Below are 23,996 nucleotides of genomic sequence, written 5' to 3'. Positions count from 1 at the left end.
CTTGGTTTCTTCTCATCTTTTCCATTCAGGCCTAGCCCAGAAGGCTTTCTCTATGCCTAGTCTTCCTCCATCCAAGACCTCTAGGCAGGGGCTTTTCAGATTTCAAGGACATTAATTTTGTCGCATTCCACCCCATTCTTCCCCCCAAATGGGGGCGACAAGACACCTGTTGAATTTTGTTGAAATTTATGAAATGTAACAATCTAGATGGGTTGCCATTTACACAGCATTCTCTGTTCGCTTCTCTTGGTAGGAAGTCAACAACCTCAGCTGGTCAACATGTCTCAAAATACCCTTTGACCTGGCACGAGAGGTTTTGCTTCGGAGATGATAGCAAAAGTGAGAAGGACTGCACACGCGGATGTTTACACTGAATTCTTTAAAATAGGAAGTATCAGCAAAATATTTCAGTATGTTCTAATGAACAGCCATTAAAACAATGATACAGATCCTAATGACAGGCAAGGAACCATCATTCATGGAAAAACTAGGTGGCTGGACCTGATCCAGCTCTGCCTCTAGGGCCTGTGCACTTCATTTTGTCACCGGGCCACTCTAATGACATATACAGATCGGGGGGCGTTCTCGTAGAATCCGTGAGAGGACCATCGAGGAGTGCCTTAGTTTCCTATGGCTGCCGTAAAAAGCACCAACTTAGCTTAAAACAACACCAACGTCTTCCCATACCCTTCTGGAGGTCAGAAGTCCAAAGCAAGTCCTACAGGGCTAAGGTTAAGGTGTTGGCAGGGCTGGTCCCCTCTGGAGGCTCAGGGGAAGAATCCGCTCCTCGCCTCCTCCAGCTTCTAGAGGCTGCTCGTGGCCCCTTCCCATCTTCGGCACCAGCTGCATAGCATCTTCTCTTCTCTCCTCCCTCCTGCCTCCCTCTTATGAGACCCTGTGATTCCCCTGGGTCCACCTGGATAATCCAGGATGCTCTGTCCATCTTAAGAGCCTTAACTTCATCACACCCGCAAAGTCCCTTTTGCCAGAGAAGGGAACAGATTCACAGGTTCTGGGAACTAGGACATGGACATATTTGGGTGGGGGGCACCATTCATCCCCCACAAAGAGTAAAGGACAGACACAAAAAAAGAGGTCAAGGGCTCCTGTGGCCGAATGGTCTGATGGCGAGATGACATCCCCGGGGGGAAAGGGTGTGGTTCTGGAGCCGCATATTTGCGGTTCTCATGCTGACTGGCTCCCTCTCTGTGCCTCATCACCTCGTCCATGTAAAAGGGAGATAATTGGGACTTCCTCACAGGGCTGTTGTGAGGCTTAACGCAGTCAATATACGTAAAACCCACAGGATGGTGCCCGGCACACGGCAAGCATTCGGGACATGTTACCCATTATTATTTTCTCTTCCCGCTTGGAGAAGCACCCCTCCCCTCACCCCAGCCCCCACAGCCCTTCCTTTCCTCTCTCGGGCTCCGGCGAGGTCAGATGCCCTCTGCTCTGTCCATAACTGGGAGTCGCCCGGAGATCTAACAATTCCAGGGGTTCAGGGAAACATCCACCAGCCAAATAAGGGGCTGGTGCACCTGGCTCGGTTGTGTCCGTGACGTCCAGCAGGGCCCCTTTCCTAGACCTGACTTTCCAGACGTGGCCTTCCCTGAGTCCTCAAGACCTCTCACCCCTTTGTTCAGGCCATTGTCTCCCCCTGGAAGACCGTCTTTCCCTGTATTTTCCTGGAGACCTTTCCCATGCCCTTCAAAACCCTACTCCGGTCTTGCCTCCCAGAAGCTTCCACCGCTCTCCGGGATATTCTGTTAACTAACTGCCTGTGTTGTCTGGGAGAGTAATTCTTACTGAGCTTCTATTGCCAGTCCCTGAGACACACAAGGGGCAAGATGCACAATGAAGGAACCCACAGTCTGACGGGGTGGGTGTGGACGAGGTGACAGCTGAGGTTCCCAGGTCAGGGGGTTTGAGCTGCAGTTTCATTTTCCGGGGGCATCTTCTGGGTTTCTCGCCTCGTCTGCTGGCCCCAAGCATCTCAAGGACATCTGTGGGATGTCTTTGAAGACATTAAGCACTTCCTGTCAGAGGCCTGATTGGGCCACCTGCTCCTGGCCTCCTTCTCCCCCACAAAGTTCCCGCTAGCCCTTCTTACCCCGCCTTATGAAAGAAACGCCCTTTTCTTTTAAATTTGAGATACTTGCAGATTTCTGAAATCCCAGGATCCTCCCCATTGCACGTCTCTTTGAAGGAAGCCTCCCCTTACTGAAGTCCGGATGTGTTTCTAGCTGACAGACAGAAGGCAACCGGTCTCTGCTTTAGACAGTGTCGCTCGGCAGCTCAGCTTCAGACGGTCCCGTCAGACAATACGCCCTTTTCTGGGGGCCTTTCCGTGTGACCCAGAGGGTCCAGCAGCATCCATGATGGGTTTATTTTCAACTCCTCTTAACTGAGATGCTTTGGACGGACAACATTGTGTAAGTTTAAGGTGCACACCATACTGATTTGGGACATTTATATTGCACTGTGCTTGCCATTGTAGTGTTAGTTAACACCTCTATCGTGCCACCTAAGTATCATTTCTTCCAGTGTTGGGAACAATAAAGACCTAGTCTCTTAGCAAGATTAATGTTTCTAATACAGTTTCGTGGTCCATAATCACTATACTGTGCATTAGATCTCCAGAGCTTATTTATCTACTAGTTCTGGAGTACTAGGGTACAAGTAAGTACCCTGAAACACTCTCCCATTCCCCAGCTTCCAGCCCCTGGTAACCACTGCTTTTACTCTGCTTTTACACTTGCAGTTTTTTAGATTCCACACACATGAGAAAATCATACAGTATTTGTCTTTCTCTGACTGACTTGGCATAATGCCCTCAAGGTCCATCTATGTTGTCCCAAATGGCAGAATGTCCTCCTTTCTCATGGCTGAATAATAGTCCATTGTGGGGGCCAGCCCCCGTGGCCTAGTGGTTAAGTTTGGCGTGCTCTGCTTCAGTGTCCTGGGTTTAGTTCCTGAGCACGGACCTAGACCACTCATCTATCAGTGGCCATGCTGTGGTGGCAGCTCATATACAAAATAGAGGAAGATTGTCAACAGCAGTTAGCTCAGGGCAAATCTTCCTCAACAAAAAATAAAAAATAAAATAAATATTCCATTGTGTACATGTACCACATCTTCTTTATCCATTTACCTGTTGCTGGATGCTTGGGTTGTTTCCACGTCTTGGCTATTGTGAATATTGCTGCAATGAGCATAGGAGCGCATATGTCTCTTCAACAGCCTGTTTTCATTTCCTTTGGATATCTATCCAGAAGTGGCAGCACCCATGATGTTCTGTCACAGCTAGGGTCCCCCTAGAGGGGTGTCTTAAGTCTGCAATAGTCACATAGCCTGAGCCGTTTTCTTGAGGGAAAGAATGCCATCCCATTTCAGTTCAGCACAGCACGCGCTGGGGCGGAAAGAGTCAGGCTCAGTATCAGGTCTCAGCTCAGAGCCAGGGCCAGGCAATCAGGATCTGTGATTGCAGATTCTAAAAGGTCGGCTGCTTTTCTGTGGCAGCAGCAAAGCCGAGACTCTATAGGGCCAGACGGCTGTGTCCCGAGTCCAGGGAAGGCCTCCGGAAGCCCTCTCTACCCTGTTATTCTTCACGTGCACGCCGACCCTCTCACAACCATGCACGTGCACACCGGGCTGCAGACGCATCAGCCTCGCAGGGTCAGACTTCTGATTCCCCAGGAGCTCCACAGCGACTAAAAACTGCTTTTGCAAACTCCACAGGTGCATCTCCCTCTGGACTGCCTCTCTTTTCATGTGCTCTCCCTTTTTGTCCAGAGGCTCCAAGAGGCAAGACTCAGAGCAAAAATCACCAGTTAAGGAGACTTATTCTGTTCCTAAAACTCAGAGTTTAAGTTTCAACGCACCCACCAACAGCAGCGAGCAAGGGAATGTGGGACCGACACTGTTTCTGTGCTGCTTCCCGTGACTGGGCCGGCCCTCTAGCATTCATGAAGTTATAAGCATAGAACATTTTACATCAATTTTTATCATGTATCCAGGTGCAACAGCCACAAAATACAAAGGCATGGTTTTGGGGTGGGGTTTTTTTTTTGTTTTTTTTTTTTTGGTAAGGAAGATTGTCACTGAGCTAACATTGGTGCCAGTCTTCCTCTATTTTATGTGGGACACCACCTCAGGGTGGCTTGGTGAGCCGTCTGTAGGTTCGCACCCAGGATCTGAACCCATGACCCCAGGTGGCCAAAGTGGAGCACACAAACGTAACCACTATGCCACCTGGCCAGCCCCAAAGGTGTGTTTTTAAAAGTCCCTTCCCCGCCCCCAGCCCCTGACAATAAACCCAGCATTTACAAGGTCAGCATTACAGCTGCTGGCGGAGAGAGGCTGGGACAACTCTGTGCTGTGTTTTCTATCTGGGAGGCTCAGTGTTTCCCTTCCTCACTCTCTTTTTTCCCTCTGGTTTATCTAAAGCTTTGTTCCATGGGGCGAAGTGTGGAGGAAGCCAGTCTAAATTCCCAACTGTCCTCTCTGTGTGAAGTCACACAGCACACACTTAATCCCCCCGACAACACGTGGGACCGCATGTGTGAAGCGTCTCTCTCAGGCAAGCCCCTTAGACGCAGAGTGCCCGTGACACTGACTGCAGGCCGCTCACATGGGCACGCTCTGCCCGGCACTTGCTCAAAGTCCCGACGCCCAGAGGGAAGGCAGGTGTTCAGCATGCACCGCATTATTTGCACCAAGAGTCTAGGCACAGGGGATCCCTGTTATCAGTCAGGGAACCGTGGAAACCCGACCAAAATCCAGTTCCCAGACGTCCCTCGAGGGCAACCTTGGAAGCAGGCCTTTCTCCAGACGGCAGCCTGAGACCTGCTATGGTACCTCTTCTGCACAGGAGCACTTCCCAGGAAAAGGAGAAAAACAGAATGCACCTTGCAGTTTGGGATTAGAATCGGAGGTATCGGTGTCAGTTTATGCTTTTCAAAAATATAGAAAATATATAAAGGAGCAATGAGCCTCTAAAGTAATGTGTGTACCTAGTATCCACATTTTGGTTTCTAAATACCATTCTCCACTGAATGAAAGAAGGGATTCTTGTAAAAAAACGGCTGATTCTGGGGCTGGGAAAGTATGAGGGGAGCCTCGCACATCCTTTTGTCCCAGCAAGTAAGGGGGTGACTCAAGAATGACGGGGACATGTCAACAGAACAGAGAAGCCAGCTTGAAGGGGTTCCCATTACCAAAGCTGGGTTCATCTGAAGATCAAAATAAAAGAAAGCAACTGATCATAAGACATTGATAGATTAGAAATCCAGGAGTCCATATCGATATTAATAAATAAATTAATGAGGGCTTAATGAAGAGTGGATATTTACATGAACTCCAAGTGCCACTCCACAAACTACTTCTTAATTATAAAGGAAAAAAGAGTAGCTTTGCGGTGGAAAGTTATGGCAGACATCACATTATCCAGTAATCACAATGTCACCACAAGTGGGATAATCGAGTGTAAGCCTAAGAGCATATTGTCACTTCTGTGATGTTCTGGCCAAAGACACATAGCCTGAATCTAATCACGAGGACACATCAGACAAGTCCAAATAAAGGGATGTCCTACGCAATAAAAAAATACCTAGCATGTAATCTTCAAAAGTGACAAGGTCATGAAAGTCTGAAGAACTGTTCAATAGTGATGGAGCCTAAGGAGACAGGACAACAAAATGCATTGTGTGATCCTGGATTGGATAATTTTCCTATAAAGGATATTAACGGGACAATTGGTGAAACGTGAATGGAATACGGGGGTTAGATGGTAGTAATGCCCGACTGTTAACTTCCTGACTTTGATTGTTATAAAATGGTTGTGTAGAGAAATATCCATATTTGTGTATAACATACACTAGAGCATGCAGGGGGGATGGGGCATCATGAGATCTTATTTTTACAAAAGTTCAGGAAAGTCCTTTGTTACTGTGCCTGTAAATTTCATGTGTTCGAAAATAATTATTTCAAAATTTTAAGGGGGGGAGGGAGAGAGGGAATTACAGGGTGACCTTCGTGGGTAATTATGAAATCGGCTGCTACTGAGACCTTTTGTATTATTCAGGACAGACGTACACTTCAGAGATCCCCTGAAATCTCAGGGGCTTAGCGCATCAAAAGTTCCTCACTCAAGGGATGCCCAGCAGGGGTCAGGCAGTCCGTCCCCTTAGAGCGACACAATATGGAACAAGCGGCATCCATGACTCACGGTTAGAGGTCCCGGTGGAAGAGGAAGGGGAGAACCACGTGGAATAGCTTCATGGGCAAGGCCAGGAAGTGGTACATATACCTTGTGTCCTCAGTCCATTGGCCAGAACTCAGTCACTTGGCTACAACCCAGCTGTGTAGGAGGATGTGAACATAGCTTTCCTGTGTGTCCAGAAAGACACGCACGGTGACCAGATAGCAGGGTTCCCATTACACTCTTAAGATATCACTTTAGTCGACCTTCTCTCATGTGGTGGAGACTAATGAATCTAAGGGCCTGAGCGCTGACTGAAGTTCTCACCACACTCTCATTTATACTCTGAATACACTCTCTGATAACTTGTCTGACCTGACCACATTCAGGTTATTTTTCTAACACGGTCTTTTTAATAAATCTGCAGACTCATCCGAATTACAATTTTCTTCCTGTGTAGACAGTAGGATTGCAGTCTCTGATGATAGCCATGGTTACAATGATCACATTCACAGTTTCTGCTCTGCATCGATGTCTAACGATTGGGAAGACCAGAGGTTCCCTTGGCATCCTCGCCAGTCATGACACCGATAGGGTCTCTCAACTGCATGAGCAAAATTGGTCCTCACAGAGGCGAGCGCTAACTGTAGCCCTTCTTTCAGCATCACATATGTGGACTGAACACAAATGAGCGTGGACTCTGGTGTTTACTAAGACTTGAGGTGCAAATGAAGCCCTTACAGCACTATGCTAGACTGTGTGTGGTTGACTTGGCTTCATCACTTCTTCATGACTGGCTCTTCTAAGGTCTCCTACACTGGAAGAGAAGACAAGAACAGCGTATCTCAGAATCCCCTTCCCCAGATGCTTCTTGGGTACAGTTAGCCACTGAGAAGGTGCTCACATGGGATTCAGAAAGCCCGAGAAGAGAGGGCATTATTCTCTGCAGGCAGCTGCAGGCAGAGGCAGGGGCGGGCAAGAACTTTGAGGCAGCTTCCAGGAGAGCTTCTTGGTAATCACCCACATTGGTGTCCACGACTGAGATAGTATGTGGGGCCTTCCCCGTCTTCAGCAGCTTCAGAGAAAGCCCTGGAGGATCACCCCCTTGGCTGCTGTGGACAGATTCTCAAGATTGGCAGGAGCATCTAAGAAAGCTCCTGAGAGTCCACTTTGATGCTGCAGGCTGGTGTTGCTTCCCTGGTCATCATTCCCTTAGCCTTTCCAACAGTTGTGTGTGTCTCTGACTCTTCTGAAAGCATTCATGCCTGGATTATAGACAGTGGCATCTGATTCTGCACTGAGCCCTGAAGGGTCAAGAATTCTGTTCTCTTGTGCAGACTTTGATGAGGGAGAAGGTGTGCACTATTATTGAAAACAGTAAATTCTTCATATGTATATGGTTTTCTCTTCTTCATTCATCGCTGATGAGCCAAAAGATGGCAGTTTCAATTGAAGTCCCTACTGTATTTTTTACATTTATGGAGCCTTGTCTCCCACGTGGATTCTAAGATGAACATGAAGATCTGAATTCCAAGTGAAGCCCTTACTGCACTCATCACGTTCATGGTCTTTTTCATTCTTACCACATTCATATCTGTGGGATGGATTTCCTGAGAGAACTCTCCGATGAGTGTGGAGAACTCAGCCGTACGTCAAATCCTTTCTAAGTATGGAGCATTCGTAGGGCTTCTTTTCCTTGTGGACTCTCGTGAATGTGAAGGTATGTGCTCTCTCTGCTGCTCTTCCCACCCTTATTCACAGGAAGTCCTCTCGCCTCAGTGCAAACTGAGTGGACTTGAAGAATATCACTTCAACCAAAACACTCTCCACTCTCACTGCCTTTTAGGATTTCTCTCCAACATGCATCTTCCAGGGGACAAGATGGGAGCTCTGATCAAATCCCTCTCCATACTCGTCATTTGCTTAGCACTTCTTTCCTCTCCTCCCTGATGAACACAAATAGGTGACCTAAACCCAAATCCCTTAGCATGCAATTATACTTGTCACACTGTTCTTCCAGTGTGAATTCAATGGTGGCTGTAAGACATGAGTTCCCTCTACAGCCCTTACCACATGCGTAATATTTATATTGTTTTCTCCCTGAGGGAATAAATTGATGTCTGGGAATATATGAGCTGATCAAAATCATAAGAAGTATGTTCTCTGACCGTGATGGAATCAAACTAGAAATTAAACTAAAAAACAAAACAAATTTTAAAACAAGAAAATCTCCAAATATTTGGAAATGGAATGAAAATAAAAACATAACATATTAAAATCCATGGGGCTGAGAGGGGAAATTTATGCCACTAAATGCTTACATTAGAAAGAGGAGAGGTCTCAAAACAATAATCAAAGCTCCTACTCAAGGAACTGGAAAAAGAAAAGCAAGATAAATCAAAAGCAAGCACAAGAAAGGAAGTAATAAAGAGCAGAAATAAATGTAATTGAAAACAGAAAAGTAAAGAAAAAGCAATGAAACTAAAGCTGGTTCTTTGAAAAGATTGGTAAAATTGATAAGCTTTTAGCAAGACTGACAGAGATAAGACAGCACACAACCAACATCAAGAATAAAGTGAGGGATATAACTACAGATCCTACAGCCAATAAAAGAATTCTGTGAAAAACTCTACTCATGTAAATTCAACAACTTAAATGAAATGGACCAATTCTTCAAAACAAACTACCCAGATTCACCCAATGTGAAATAATCAGAATAGCCCTATAACCATTAAAGAAATGTAATCCATAACTTAAAAGTTTCCAAAAAAAGAAATCTCTAAGCCCAGATGGTTTCACTGGAGAATTCTCCCAAATATTTGAAGCAGCAGCAGCACCAATTATACACAACCTCTTTGAGAAAATGGAAGAGGCCAATTATCATCCTGGTACCCTAACTAGAGAAAGGTAATACAAAAAAAAAGAAGAAAAAAGAAAGGAGGGGAAGGAAAGTGGGGAAAGAGAGAGAGAGGGGGAGGGGGAGAGAGAGAAGAGGGAGGGAGGGAGGGAGAGAAAGAGGGAAATAAAACTACAGACTAAACTGTAAAGTGAAAATTTGAAGTAATCACAGAAATTTGATTATTAATTATGTCAGGTATGAGAATGGCTTTGCAGTTTTGCAAAAACTACGCTGAAGTAGGTAGGTGTGAAATGATATATCAGGGATTAGCTTTAAATTACTTTGGCGTATAAGAAAAAAGGAAAAAGGGATAGATTAAGCAAATGTGGTAAAATCTTGATCATTGTTGAATTTGGGTGATGAATATATAGGAGTCCATTATATTTTCTCCTTTTGAGTATTTTTGAAATTTTTCATAATTAATAATTAAAATCTGGGGCCAGCACAGTGGCGTAGTGGTTAAGTTTGCACACTCCTCTTTAGGGGCCCGGGGTTCACAGGTTCAGATCCTGGGCATGGACCTACGCGGCGTTTGTCAAGCCATGCTGTGGCGGTGTCCCATGTACAAAATAGAGGAAGACTGGCACAGATGTTAGCTCAGGGCCAATCTTCCTCATTGAAAAAAGAAAAATTAAAATCTTGAATTTTGAGAACTGTTTAAATCCTGCTACTTGTGCAAACTAGGGCGATGGTTTTAACCTCCCTGATCCTATTTCCTAACATTACAATGGGAATACTATCACTTTCCTCACTGAGGCTGAAACACACGAAGGATGGTGCCCCTGCAGTGCCCCTCAATGGACGCTAAGCTCTGTCCCTAAGAGAGACCTAGCCATTCTCTGAGGATGAACAAGGTATTGAACAAAGAAAGGAAACCTGACTTCCCTGGAATTTGTTGAACTGTCCTCCTTTCAGAAAGGGAGAAGGCAAAAATGACAGAAAAGGATGCATAGTACCAGGTCTGCCTGACCCTCCCCAGCCAGGATGGTCAGTGGGCTGAGTGGAGAGTGGAATTTCCACCTCCCCCACCTCACTCCCACCACCCACAGGAATGAGGCGGTCTGAGTCAGGGCTCCAATTCACCCCACTAGGGCTATGTCAGTAGGCTGGACAGGGACAGCTGAATTTTCACCCCCACTCAGGAGCAAGGAAGTGGTGCCAACTGGCTCTCTGCCCCCTACCCGCACCCACACCACCCCCATCCACACACGCACAGTGTCAAGAGGGCCCAGAGGAGAGTTGAACTTCCACCCCAACTTGGACCTATTACCACACCTAAACAGGGTGACTGCTTGCTAAAAAAGATTAAATGGAATCCAAAATCTTGCACCATAATACCCAAAATATCCAGGATACAATAAAACAAAAAAATCACGCATGATACCCAGAACCAGAACAATCACCACTTGAAGGAGACAATACAATCAACAGACATAAATACCGAGACAACTTAGATGTTGGGATTATCTGACAAGGATTTACGAGTAGTAATCCTCATTTTTGTGTCAGCTGGTTTGAGTTGGGTTTTCTATTTCTTACGATTGAAGACGTCCTAGCTGACATGAGCAACCATGAGCTGTGGTCCCCACCCTAGTGTCTGGTAATGACAAAGCAGAGCAGTGTTGGCCCTGGATTTCTGAGGGTAACGTGAAACCTGAGATGACAGGGAACTTAAGTATCCAGCGTCCTGGAAGGTAAAGTTTAGGGGAAAAAATGGTGGGAAACTGTCCCCTGCCTCCAGTCAACATACACCTGAGTAAACTGATCAACCAAGCACACCTGAAAACCACTGAGGCATCTGAGAAGCATGGGGCAGTGTCCAAGACGCTCACTCAGTGCCTTAATCCCTTAGCTCAACATCCAAAATGCACACTATAATACGTTCCCTCTTTTTTCCTTTCTTTTTTTTTTGCTGAGGAAGATTCCCCCTGAGCTAACATCTACTGCCAATCTTCCTCGTTTTCTATGTGAGTCACTGCCACAGCATGGCCACTGACAGACGGATGGTGTAGGTCCACACCCAGGAACTGAACCTGGGCTGCCAAAGAGAACACGCCGAACTTAACCACTGGGCCACCAGGGTGGGCCCTGTTCCCTCTTTTTTGTACACTCTTTTCTCATGAAGCTTTATGGAATTAAAGACAAGTTTCTCTTTTTACATTCAGTCTGTTCCTGTCACAAAAGGCTCAAAAAAGAAAGATAGTGAAACTTACCTTATTGGTGGTATGCTGCACAGAAAAAGTCTGCAATAAGATAAAAACTTTAGCCCTTCGCTGCTTGAAAAGAGAAGCTGAACAGAGGACAGAAGCCAGCTGCAAAAGTCTTACACTCAAACTGCAGATGCATGATTTTATGTATTTTTATTAAATGATCATTTCCTTGGATTAATTTTTGAGGCTTCTACAAGAGTCCTTTTCCTAGTACAACTTATTATGACTAACTGAGGTTGAGCTCACTAAAAACTTCAAATACTTGTCCTATTTAGAATAGGTTTTCTTTTCCAGCAAGTTAGACAAGCCCAGGGCACGTACTATTTGTCAGGCACTGGTTCAAGGTCATGGTCATACAGCAGTAAACAGACTTCCTGCCCCATGGAGCTCACATTCTAGTGGATATGGACTTTGTCATGTCCATCATTACACCTGCTAGTGCGCTGCTCTTCTTTATCACTTTTTTTTTTTTTGAGGAAGATTAGCCCTGAGCTAACATCTGCTTCCAATCCTCCTCTTTTTGCTGAGGAAGACGGGCCCTGAGCTAACATCTGTGCCCATCTTCCTCTACTTTATATGTGGGATGCCTCCCACAGCATGGCTCGATAAGTGGTGTTTAGGTCTGTGCCTGGGGTTGGAACCAGTGAACCCTGGGCTGCTGAAGTGGAACATGTGAACCTAACCTCTGCACCACTGCGCTGGACCCTTCCTTATAATTTTTGAGGCGTCTCTCCTGTGCAGATTCTATTGAACGTGAAGGTTCCGGCAAACTTATTGTACGTTATTAACAAGGTTTGTCTCTTGTGCATTCTCTTAAGAATTGTGACATTCTGAGCTCTGTCGGAAACAACAGCTGTATTCATACAGCAAACAGGTTTCCTCCAATGGAATTCGGATGACTGTAAAAAACTTTAAGAATTCAGTACTGAATTCTTAAAACACAACATTTTATAAATACTCTCTGCTGTGTGGATCTTCTGATGAAAATGAGAAATCTAAGTTTTGAAGAACACCTTTATCACACTCATCACGTGTATTGCACTTGACACCATTATGGGCTCTCTGATGAACGTGAAGACACGAACTCTTACTAAAGCCCTTGCCACAGTCAAAACATTTGTAGGGCTTCTCTCCAGTGTGGACTCTCCGATGGGCTTGAAGATGTGAGGTCTGACTGAAGCTCTTCCCACACATGCCACATCTATAGGGTTTCTCTCCCGTGTGGATCCTCTGGTGAACGTGCAGATAGGAGTTCCAGAGGAAGCCTTTCCCACACTCTTCACATCTGTAGGGTTTCTCTCCTGTGTGGACCCTCTGATGGGCTTGAAGGTGTGAGCTCCAACTGAAGCCCTTCTCACACACGTCACATTTGTAGGGTTTCTCTCCAGTGTGGACTCGCTGATGGTCCTGAAGGTGTGAACTCTAGCTGAAGCCCTTCCCACACGTCTCACATTTGTAGGGCTTCTCTCCTGTGTGGACTCACTGGTGGGCCTGAAGATGAGAAATCTGACTGAAGTCCTTCCCACAGGTGTCGCACTTGTAGGGCTTCTCTCCTGTGTGGACTCGCTGGTGGGCTTGAAGGTGGGAATTACGGCTGAAGCTCTTGGCACACACATCACATTTGTAGGGTTTCTCTCCAGTGTGGATTCTCTGATGGGCTTGAAGATTTGAGGCCTTACTGAAGTCCTTCCCACACACCTCACATTTATAGGGTTTCTCTCCAGTGTGGACTCTCTGATGAGGACCAGAATTCTGATGAAATATCCTGTCACATGCCTCCCATTTGTAGGTTTTGTCTCTACAGTGGGTGCTGGGATGGGCATGAAGTTGTGATGTCTGACTGAAGCCTTTATTGCACATCTCACGTTTCCCAGATTTCTCTCCAGTGTTGTCTATGCAGTGAACGCTAAGATCTAAGCTAGGACTGGAGCCTTTTCTACACCTGTCACACTCATACACATCCTCTCCTGGGGGAATGGGCTCATGAGCGGGAAGAGAGGGGTTCTGATTGAAATTCTCAGCACACACTTGACACACACCAGGTTTCTCTCCTGCGCGAACACTCCAATGAACACAAGGCACTGAGCTATAACTGACGCCCTTCCCACACTCGCTACACACATAGAGTTTCTCTCCTATGTGCGACTGCTCAATGAAGTTCAAGATTAGAGCCAGGGCCGAAGCCTCTTCCATTCTCATCAGAGGTTTGCTCTCCTGTGTGGATTATACTCTGCTGGGACAATTTCTTCGTGAAGTCTTTTCTGCAGTTATTGTGGCTGGAGGCCTTCTCTCCTTTGAGTACTTCCTGACAATCAAGGTGATGAGAGATCCTTCTCACAACACAACACTCACACTTACACAGTTTATTTTTCACATCAATTTGCTGACACCTATGCTGATTATTCTGTGGCTCTCTCAGATACCTTTTCTTCCAGAAATCCCAGGTGGTCTTAATCGGCAACTCTTGGTTTTTGACACTACTGGAACTCTCCCCCTGAAGCTTTATTCCATGGTTCTCATCTTCAGAAACCTGAGCAGAGTCTCCTGCCCACACCTGACAGGGGGAATCACCCTGTTTTGGTAACTTGGACTTCTTGCCTTGCAGATTTATTATTGAGTCTTGATTTCTGGTTACCTGACATGTAAATTGCTCCCATATCTGCCAGCACATAAGTTCTTCATGGTAAAGGTATCTTAATCCCACTTCTTGAAGCGTCTCTATCTCATTCTGATTCTTGTGTCCTGGAAGGATAAAGAGAATTCAGAGATGAAAATAAGGACATTTTCATGTGAATGCTTGTTCAGAGAGAAAAATACCTCACAGGTCCACCACAGTGGGAGACTTATTCAGCCAGGGGAGGATTAAGCTTGACTTCACCATTGGTTTTTTTTTTTCTTAAGATTTTATTTTTCCTTTTTCTCCCCAAAGCCCCCCAGTACATAGTTGTGTATTTTTAGTTGTGAGTCCTTCTAGTTGTGGCATGTGGCATGCTGCCTCAGCATGGCTTGACGAGCGGTGCCATGTCCGTGCCCAGGATCCAAACTGGCAAAACCCTGGGTCGCCAAAGCAGAGCACATGAACTTAACCACTCGGCCCTGGGGCTGGCCCACCATTGGTTGTTTTGATGCTAATGGAAACAGAGGTGAAAAGTAGGCTCCTATCCACTAAGTGTTAATGAGACTCATTTAGAACTATACCACGACTTATGTATGAGGTCAAAATTAGAAATTCGAGGCTAGAGAGCAGGGGACATTCTCAGCAAAAGGAAAAGAATATATCTGCAAAGGGAAATACCTCCTCTGTCCTTTTAATGAACTCATGAGATTATTTCCTTTAATTCAGCCAGTAAACACATATTAATAAACAGGCTAGATTTGAGAAAATTCTCCTTTATTTCAATGAAGTCCTAGTATATAATATTCAACACGAACATTATAACTGGAAAAAAAAACCCGAGAAAACTTACTTTCATAACTGACACATCCTATGGGAGTAAAAATCCTATGATAATTGTTGCCACTTAATTTGGCTGAATTTTCAGATGAACCTGAATGGCTAATATTATCTGCTAGGTTTTGTAGGTATGTATCTACCAAAAGGTGCTCTGGTAGCCAGCACACAAGATGGTCCCCAATGAGCCCTACCTCCTGGTATCCATACCTTACTAAAGTCCCCTCCCACGATGTAGCAGGATTGGCCTGTGAAATATGGCCGAAGTGATAACACATCACTTCCAAGGTTAGGTCATAAAAGACACTGTGGTTTCTGCCTTCCACTCTCTTGGGTGTCACCGGCCGGGGTAAGCCAGTTGCCATGTTTGGAGGACCCTCAGGCAGCTCTAGGGAGAGGCCTCCCGCCAACAGCCATGGGAGTGAGTTGAGTCCATCTTGGGAGCAGGTCCTTCAGTCCCATCCAGCCCACACAGGCCTGCCGCTCTGGTGGCCTCACAGCAACTTTATGAGACCCTAACCCAGAACCACCGAGCTAAGCTGCCGCTAGATTCCTCACGGAAACTGTAAATAAATGTTTGTTGTTTTAAGCCGCTAAGTTTAAGAGTAATTTGTTACACAGCAATAGATAGCTAATACAGGGGGATCCTAGGTGTGGACCTACTCCATTCACCAGCCATGCTGCGGCAGTGTCCCACATACAAAAAAACAGAGGAAGGTTGGCAGAGATGTTAGCTCGGGGAGAATCCTCCTCAGCAAAAAAAAAAAAAAAAAAAGGCAGGTGACAAAGTTTCTGGCTGTAACAGAGTAACAGGTACTAAACAAGCCTTCCTACCATGAATAAGTAGGAAAATAGGGACAAAATATATGTAACAACTGTTTTCAGCCATTGAAATCATAATACTTTGACCCCAGAAATGAAGGAAACAAATGAGATGAGCCCTGTGATCACCCTAGATTTCTGCCCGTAGATAATTTCTGATCTGCAGGTGCAGGAAGGGGGACCCCAAGCAGAGCCTCGCTGAGTTGAGGAGCCAGAAATCAGAGAATGGGAGACTGAGGTAGCTGGAAACCACAGGGCAGAGTTCCAGAAGGAAGGGATCCCTGCAGAGGAAGAGCACGGGAATCTGCCCAGGCACCCTTTTGCCTCTGCTGCTGAACACTAGCCCCTGCACGTACAGGATGAAACTGCTCGGGCCAGGCAAAGAGCGGCTGGGGAGCTATGGGCTGCATGGTTCCTGGAGCAGAGCAGGAGCTAAGGAGTTTGAATTCCAAACAACCAAAGTGGAAAGCCCTCACCGATCACTAGGGGCGTTCTGCAGCAGCTGAAGGGCCGTGCATTAGTAGAAGGGCTACTGTAGAGCGGTGCTGCTGACATTTCACAGCAGGCAATTCACTGATGTGCAGGGCTATCCTGCACGTTGTAGGATGTTTAGCTGCATCCCTGGCCTCTGCCCTGTAGTTGTCATTGGTATCCACCCCTCTAGTCATGATGATCTAAAACATCTACAGACATTGCCCAATGTCCCATGGTTGGGCAAAAGTGCTCCCAATTGAGAGCCACTGCTCTAGAATAAAGGTTACTCTAGACCCACCCTAACACAGTTAAAAACAAAGCTCAATTAGGGCCAGCCTGGTGGCATAGTGGTTAAGTTCACACGTTCCACTTCAGCAGCCCAGGGTTCACATTTGGATCCTAGGCGTGGACCTACACACCGCTTGTCAAGCCATGCTGTGGCAGGCATCCCACGTATAAAGTAGAGGAAAATGGACACGGCTGTTGGCTCAGGGCCAGTCTTCCTCAGCAAAAAAGAGGAGGATTGGTGGCAGATAGTGACTCAGGGCTAATCTTTCTCAAAAAAAAAACAAAACAAAAACCAGGGCTCAGAAGAATCAAAGGAACCAAAGGAACAAATAAGCATCTGAGCATAAACAGAAAAAGCATTTGACAAAATTCAACTTTCATTCATGATAAAAACTCTGAATAAAGTAGGACTAGAAGGAACTTCCTCAGCTCCAACGGAGGACATCTACAAAAAGCCCACCGAGTCAGCATGACAGACTGAAGGCTCTCTCCCTACAATTAGGCACAAGGCAAGGATGGATACGGTCAGTACTTATGTTCAAAATTGTTCTAGCAGTCCTAGCCAGTGCAATAAGGGAAGGAAAAGAAGTCAACAGAACAGGGCTGGGAATGGAAGAAGTATAACTCTTTATTTACGGATGGTCATCTATGTAGAAAATCCTGAGAGGGAGAAAAATGTTACTAGAACTAATAGACAAATTTAGCAAACTCAAAATACATAATTAATTATACTTCTATATTGTAGCAAGAAACAAACAGAAATTGAATTTCCAAAACAATGCCATTCAGAAAAGCACCCCAAAAACATCAAGCACTTAGGGATAAATTTAATAAAATATGTGTAAGAGGGCCGGCCCGGTGGTGTAGCGGTTGGGTTCACGCAGTCTGCTTCAGTCGCCCAAAGTTTACCAATTCAGATCCTGGGCGCAGACCTAGCACTGCTCATCAAGCCACCCTGAGGAGGCGTCTCACACACACAACCAGAAGGACCTACAGCTAGAGTATACAGCTATGTCCTGGGGGGCTTTGGGGAGAAGAAAAAAGAAAAAAAAGGGAGATTGGCAACAGATGTTAGCTCAGGGCCAATCTAAAATAAATAAATAAGAATAAAGGATAAACAAACTGTGATATACTCATAAAAAGGAATAAAAAGGAATGAATTACTGATCCGTACAGCAACACAGATGGATCTGAAAAACATTTGTCTGAGTCAAAGAAGCCAGACACAAAAGTCAGACTATGATTCCGTTAGTTACGTTAAATTTGAAAACAAGCAAATCTAATCATATGATAATAGATCAGAGCAGTGGATGCCTCAAGGGGGCTGGGAACTGACGAGAGAGACCTGAGAGAACTTTGCAGGGTGATAGAAATGTTCTGTATCTTGTCTTAGGTGGTGACTGATGCAATTAGACCACTTGTAAAATGAGGGCTACGACGGCCACTGACCAGATGCTTAAGATCCAATTTTTGTAAGTAAATCATATTTCATTTTTAAAAGCCCCACATGAAAAGAACTACAGATCAAAGCAAAATTTATTCAGAGGCACAGCAGCACGTGCATTTGCTTATAGTTTCTGAGTTTAGACAAAAAATGGAAACCCTTCTGGGACAAGTACATAAAAGAACGCTGAACCATAAGAAACTCAAGTGATAACATTACATGAAAAAATACAATGGAAAACTGTAGATATACTGTGATTGTAATCATGTAAAATACAGCATGGGGACGATGGCTGATGGATATGCAGTGCAGTAATGTGGAGTTTTTAATTTTTTGATAGCTATGATTTTCTGCACTATTTGTGAAACAAAAATGATGATAAAGTAAAACAAACAAAAACTAAAGACAAAAACAAAAACTCAAATCAATAAAAAAGCAAGTAACTGGTGCATAATGAACACGTTTTCCTCCTTTATCCCTCCCCTGGAAGAGAAAAAAGACGTGTCTAATCTTTGAGAAAAGAGATGTAATTTTAAGAGATAAAAATCGAAACAACTCACCTGAAGCTTGGTCATTTTCTCCTGCTCCTTCTGGGGAAGGGCAGTCCTGGGAAGGCAGGGCTGGCAAAGGAGAAAGAAGCCATGAGACACAGCCCTGGCTCCTGTGGCTGCTCTGTGTGAATTTTAAAAGTGACCCTCCTTGGCACATATCGCTAGCCCCTCAGCAAGGGACCCTTGTGCAGTGAACAACCTGCCCAACTGTAAGCAGCAGAGCTAACACAGAGTCCCTTGCAGCTTCCAGGGTTATCCTCTCGTTCTGGGTATCATGGAAATGAAAGGCAGTAAAATGTACTGGCTAAGAGAGTGAATTCTGGGGCCAAGAAGTCTGGGGTCAAATCTTGGTACTGCTACTCACTCCATTTCATTTAACTAACCTCCCTGTGCCTCAAATCTATCGCCCACAAAATGAGAATAGTGCTTCCCTTACAGGACTGCTGTGAGGGTCAAAAGTACGAGCAGACGGAAACACAGAATTGACCTCATGCAACTGCAGAAAAGCAGGTGATCATGCACCATAATCTTGTCCTTTGCAAATGGCTCTTGCCATCACTTCCGATGGAGGAGCCTTTTATAACATTCAGATTTCAGAGCCAGTGAATGCTCTGTCTTAAGAAACTCATCTTTGTGTCTGAAAAGCCCCAAATTCTGATCAGCTATATTGCTTAATAACTTGTTGTTCTATAATGATATTTAATTGAAATTAGTATCTGGTTTTGTAAAAGGTACATTGATGGGTCACTTAACAACAGAGATGCGTTCTGAGAAATGTGTCGTGAGGCGATGTCGTTGTGGTTCGAACATCACAGAACGTGCTTACACAAACCTAGATGGTATAGCCCACTGCACACCTAGGCTCTGGGCTACTACCCTTCTGGGACCCCTGTGGAATATGCAGTCTGTTGTTGACCAAAACATCGTCATGCAGCGCGTGACCATATAAGTACTTGTGAATTTTCTTCACGCAGCCAGAAGAGTCCCACGTTCACTGTAGGAAAAAAACTAACTAAAAACATGACTGCTGGTTTTTGCATCTTAAAAGTTTGACAGTCTCTGTCTCACTTAAATGAGCAATTCTGTGGGAGTAATGACAGATCCTAACTTACCACGTTGCTTTGGGGATTAAGTGAGCGAGTCCAGTAAAACCAACTAGGCAAATCCACAGACAGAAAGTAAATCACGGTTGCCAGGGACTGGAAGATTGGGCAGGGAGGGGTGATGCAAATGTTCTGGAATCAGACAGTGGTGATGGCTGTACAACCTTGTGAATTATGCTAAAACCAGTGAATCATATACTTTAAAAGAGTGTATTATACCATACCTGGATTACATTTCAATTTTAAAAACAGAAAAAAAAAAAGCCTTGGCTCAGTGCCTGGCACATCATGTAAGCTCTCAGTAAGTGCCGATAGGATGACTGTTGTTCCCATTCGACGGATGAGGAAGCTGAGGGTTGGCGAGGTCAAGTTACCAAAGGTCACAGAGCTGGTGAGAGGCGAGACTGCACCTGACTCCGACTCCAGAGCCTCAGCTCTTAGTCTGGTCTCCTCATCTCTAATCACAAACTCGAAGAAAAGAAGGGAGGGGCGTCCTCAGGGATGAGAGGAAGGGAGTAAGCACAGACTTGGTGGAAAGTGATTTGCTGGGAGACACTGGCGCCAGATCATCAGGATTCCACTATTGATTCTTCTGACTTACTAGCTCTTTCTGCCTATTTCACGTCGATAAAATGGCAATGATAACAATATAGAGCCCACGGGGTTGTTAACAGGTTTCAGGGACTGTACAGAAATTCAATCCACGACAGCTTCACATGGTTGTGGGTCCTCCTACTTAAGGCAGGAGCAACTTCATACAGATGAGAGCCACGTATCCACTTCTCAAAGCTGGGAAGCAACATCAGTTCATAAGATCCAGTGCCCTTGCTCTGGCCTCATATGTGCTGTGCCCTCCTGCTCTGCTCAGCAGCGGGGTTTTGCAAAGAGACCTGACATTTCACAGGATTCAGCAGGAGAAAGCAAGTGGGGTCTGGGGTGCCTCGCTCGGCTCTGCTGGCTACCTGCTTGCTGCTCACCCTTCGGATGCCTGCTCCGAGCAGCCTTCCATCAGCTGGGGCAGCTGGGGGACAACTGGGGGCTAAGCATCTGTTTGCCTATGAGATGATGAGCATATCATTTTATCTCCAGCACCCAGAATACGGTGAGTACTCAGAACACATGAAATCAGAGAATGACTGCAGACACACACTGTCGGGCAGGTACTGGGCTAATCGACTCGGAGGTTCCTGTGAGCTATAAAACTCTGAGGCTGTTGTTCCTCACTGGGAGGAGGAGAGGATGAACTGTATCTTCCAATTTCTTCCTCTGGGTTTATTTTATTTGCTTTGCTCAAGCAACATCAAGGTCATTCTTAAAAGTGAGATATTCATGGGCCAGCCCCAGTGGCCTAGTGGTTAAGTTCAGTGCACTCCACTTTGGCAGCCCAGGTTCAGTTCCCGGGTGCAGACCTACACCTCTCTGTCAGCGGCCATGCTGTGCTGGCAGCCCACATACTAACACATAGAGGAGGATTGGCAACACACATTACCTCAGGGCAAATCTTCCTCAAAAAAAAAAAAGAAAAGAAAGAAAGAAAGAAAGCAATCTCTCAGAGCTGCAGGCCATTGTATCCAGCAGCCAGTTGAACACCTGCACCAGCCACAAACACTTAACTGAATACTTCTCTCTGCAAACCCTGTCACAGTGCTGGGCACACTGGAGAGAAGATGACAGAATCCCCACAACACAGTGATTGGCAGCCTGGGAGCAGAGACCGACTGGAAACCCGCAGCAAATTACATTCCGAAAGAGCAAACAAAATTTACCACCTTCTTTTCCTTAACTGCACCTCTTTCAGGGTCCCCAGCTCTCTCACTAACCGCCGTTCTCCTAGCTGCCATGTGAAAACACGGGAATTGTGAATATCCTCGCTCCCCTAACCTCCATATATTTAGAACAATCTAGTATAAATCCTCTTGACTCAATGCCTGGATTTTGCATTAAAATACTGAAACCCAAAAGGGGGGGGGGGCGGTTGTACAACAAGATTGACAAAAAGGTGACAACACGGGCTGCCCCCGTGGCCGGGTGGTTAAGTTCTCATGCTCCACTTCGGCGGCCCAGGGTTTCCCTGGTTCGGATCCTGGGCGTGGACATGGCACCGCTCCTCAGGCCATGTTGAGGTGGCATCCCATATGCCACAACTAGAAGGACCCACAACTAAGAATATACAACTATGTACCAGGGGTCTTTGGAAAGAAAAAAGGAAAAAAAATTAAATCTTTAAAAAAGGTGACAACAGTTGAAGGTTGACAAGGGTTGACGGCTATGTGAGAATTCATTACATTATTTTCTCTACATTTGTGTTTGAAAACGTTCATAGTCACAAGTTACCACATATAAAAATACTACAGGGGTCGGCCCCGGGGCCAAGTGTTAAGTTCCCGCGCTCTGCTTCGATGGCCCAGGGTTTCGCCAGTTCAGATCCTGGGCGCGGACATGGCACCGCTCATCAAGCCACGCTGAGGCAGCGTCCCACAAGCCACAACCAGAGGCACTCACAACTAGAATATACAACTATGTACTGGGGGGGCGGGGGGGGGGGGGCTTTGGGGAGAAGAAGAAGAAAAAAGATTGGCAACAGATGTTAGCCCAGGTGCCAATCTTAAAAACAAACAAACAAACAAAAAACCACAAGTATGATACAATTTTTGAGAAGCATACAAAAATAGAGAAACAACTAAAGAGAAATACATTAACATGCTTACATTTATCTCTACATCCTGGCATTATAGATCATTTTTGCCTTTCTTCACCTATTTCTCAAATTCTCTATGATGAGCACAAATTGCTTCTATGATCAGAATATGAACATAACGTCATATAAAAATAACACGAAATTAAACGAGCACAGCCTTCAGGTCCTCTAAGGTCCCAAATTATCACGAAATGACCCTCCTTCCTTCAGTCATTGGCACAAAGGTTCCCAGTTCTACCTTATGCCTGCTGTCTGACTTTGGGAAAATAACTTAAGTCCTTCACTTACCAACGTTCGCAACTGCAATACAGATAATAACAGTATCTTTGTTGTTACGAGGATTAAGCTAATCAAGGCATATAAAATCTACAGAACATATTAACAAATCATTATCGCTCCCTCATCAACACGGTCTCATCCCGCCTCCCGTTTATTCTGTAAACATCGGAACACTTGCCCAACAGAAAAAATCTGCTAAGGAGCAAAGGAAGTCTGCCGCCCAACTGAGAGCGGAAATGACGTAACGTGTTAATTTCTCTCACGCCGGGACAGTGTCACCCGGAGCCAGGGGTCCCTCCCTCCTCCTCTCTGCAGCCTCGCGGAGAAGTCCGGGCGGCGGAAGGAAAGGAGGCTGAGAGATGTCACACGTGAGTCTCTGGTCCAGGATAAACGGAAGCGGACACCCCCGGCACCAGCTGGGGGAAGACCCGCAGGGGAGATGGGGAGTCATCGGGAATCCACGACCGGCCCCGCTGGCGCAGGGGTGAGGGAAGCGGCCGGAGCTCAGAGGCCACCGTGGGCTCACAGATGCTCTCGGGAAGTCACAGGCTGGTACCAACCGACCGCCCTTCAGCTCGTGCCGGGATCGGGTCCGAGCTGTTTACATCTATTTACTTCACGGGAACCTCACAACGCGTCTCCTAGGGAGGGGCCGCTACCAACTCCACTGCGCAGACGAGAAACAGAGAAACTTCCTAACTCCACGCGACTATATCGCTGCCGGGCGGCAGAGCGAGGGGAAGGAGCGGGAGGCGACGGAAAGCCAGCGCCCAGAAGACCCTCGAGCCCGCCCCCGACGCCCGTCGCGCGAGCCGCCCTAGACGCCCAGGTGAGCCGAGCAGCGCCCCTGCCCCGCGGCTTCCAGGTCCCGAGGGCGAGGGCGGCGCCTGTGGGGGCCGGGTCCAGGCGAGCTCGTAAGACCCGCAGCGACTCGGCGGTCACTCACCTCCCGCAAGGGACCGAGGACTTCTGCCTAGCCCTCTAGTACCGGAAGTGCCCCGACCACGCACGGCTCCTGGACCACATTTCCCAGAACCCCCGAGAGGAAGGAGGGCTACTGTTCCTCCTTTCGAGAGCGGAAGTGGCTCTGACTACCCGGCGCTCCTGGACTACACTTCCCAGAATCCTCCGCAAAGGAGCCCTTACACTAAGTTGCCACCTTTTTTTTTTTTTTTTTTTTACGTATAAGATGGTTCAATTCATTTAGTTCTCATGCGCTATTAGCTCTTGGACTTTTTCTTTGCTTTTCCCCTTCTTTACTTTTTTCTTAATTTTAAAAAATTACAATACTAATACATGTGACTGAGAAGTCAATGTGGCTGTCTAGGACAGGAAAGGCGAAGAGAGGATGTCAAACTTGGTTTGATGCTATTGCCTTCTTTATGCTGCTTGTCCCTGGATGCATCTGGACCTCGGACAATGTTTACCTCGCATGAGCGATTCATTCCAAGATGCTAAAGATTCACAAGAAGGAAAAGTAACCTCTGATCAGGCCACAAAACAAATAAGTTTCTCACTTTTGTTGGTTTTAATTACTCATTTTGAAATATGGGGTTTTCTGGCAAATGAAAGACG

General features: G+C 46.0%; 1 protein-coding gene across 1 annotated transcript; it reads right to left on the bottom strand.

Moving 5' to 3' along the window:
- Nucleotides 1-11,444: 11,444 nt before the first annotated feature.
- On the bottom strand, nt 11,445-23,440 carry LOC106780928 (zinc finger protein 233). The gene is given in 3 exon segments (XM_023651256.2): nt 11,445-14,053; nt 18,351-18,410; nt 23,368-23,440. A coding segment is annotated over 1 exon segment (1,251 nt). The 5' UTR covers nt 13,511-14,053; nt 18,351-18,410; nt 23,368-23,440; the 3' UTR covers nt 11,445-12,259.
- Between the last annotated feature and the right edge of the window lie 556 nt (nt 23,441-23,996).

This window comes from Equus caballus, chromosome 10 (genome assembly GCF_041296265.1).
Source record: "Equus caballus isolate H_3958 breed thoroughbred chromosome 10, TB-T2T, whole genome shotgun sequence".
NCBI classification, from domain to species: domain Eukaryota; kingdom Metazoa; phylum Chordata; class Mammalia; order Perissodactyla; family Equidae; genus Equus; species Equus caballus.
The sequence above is the reverse complement of the archived record's forward strand: the minus strand, read 5'-3'. Positions and strand labels throughout refer to the sequence as shown.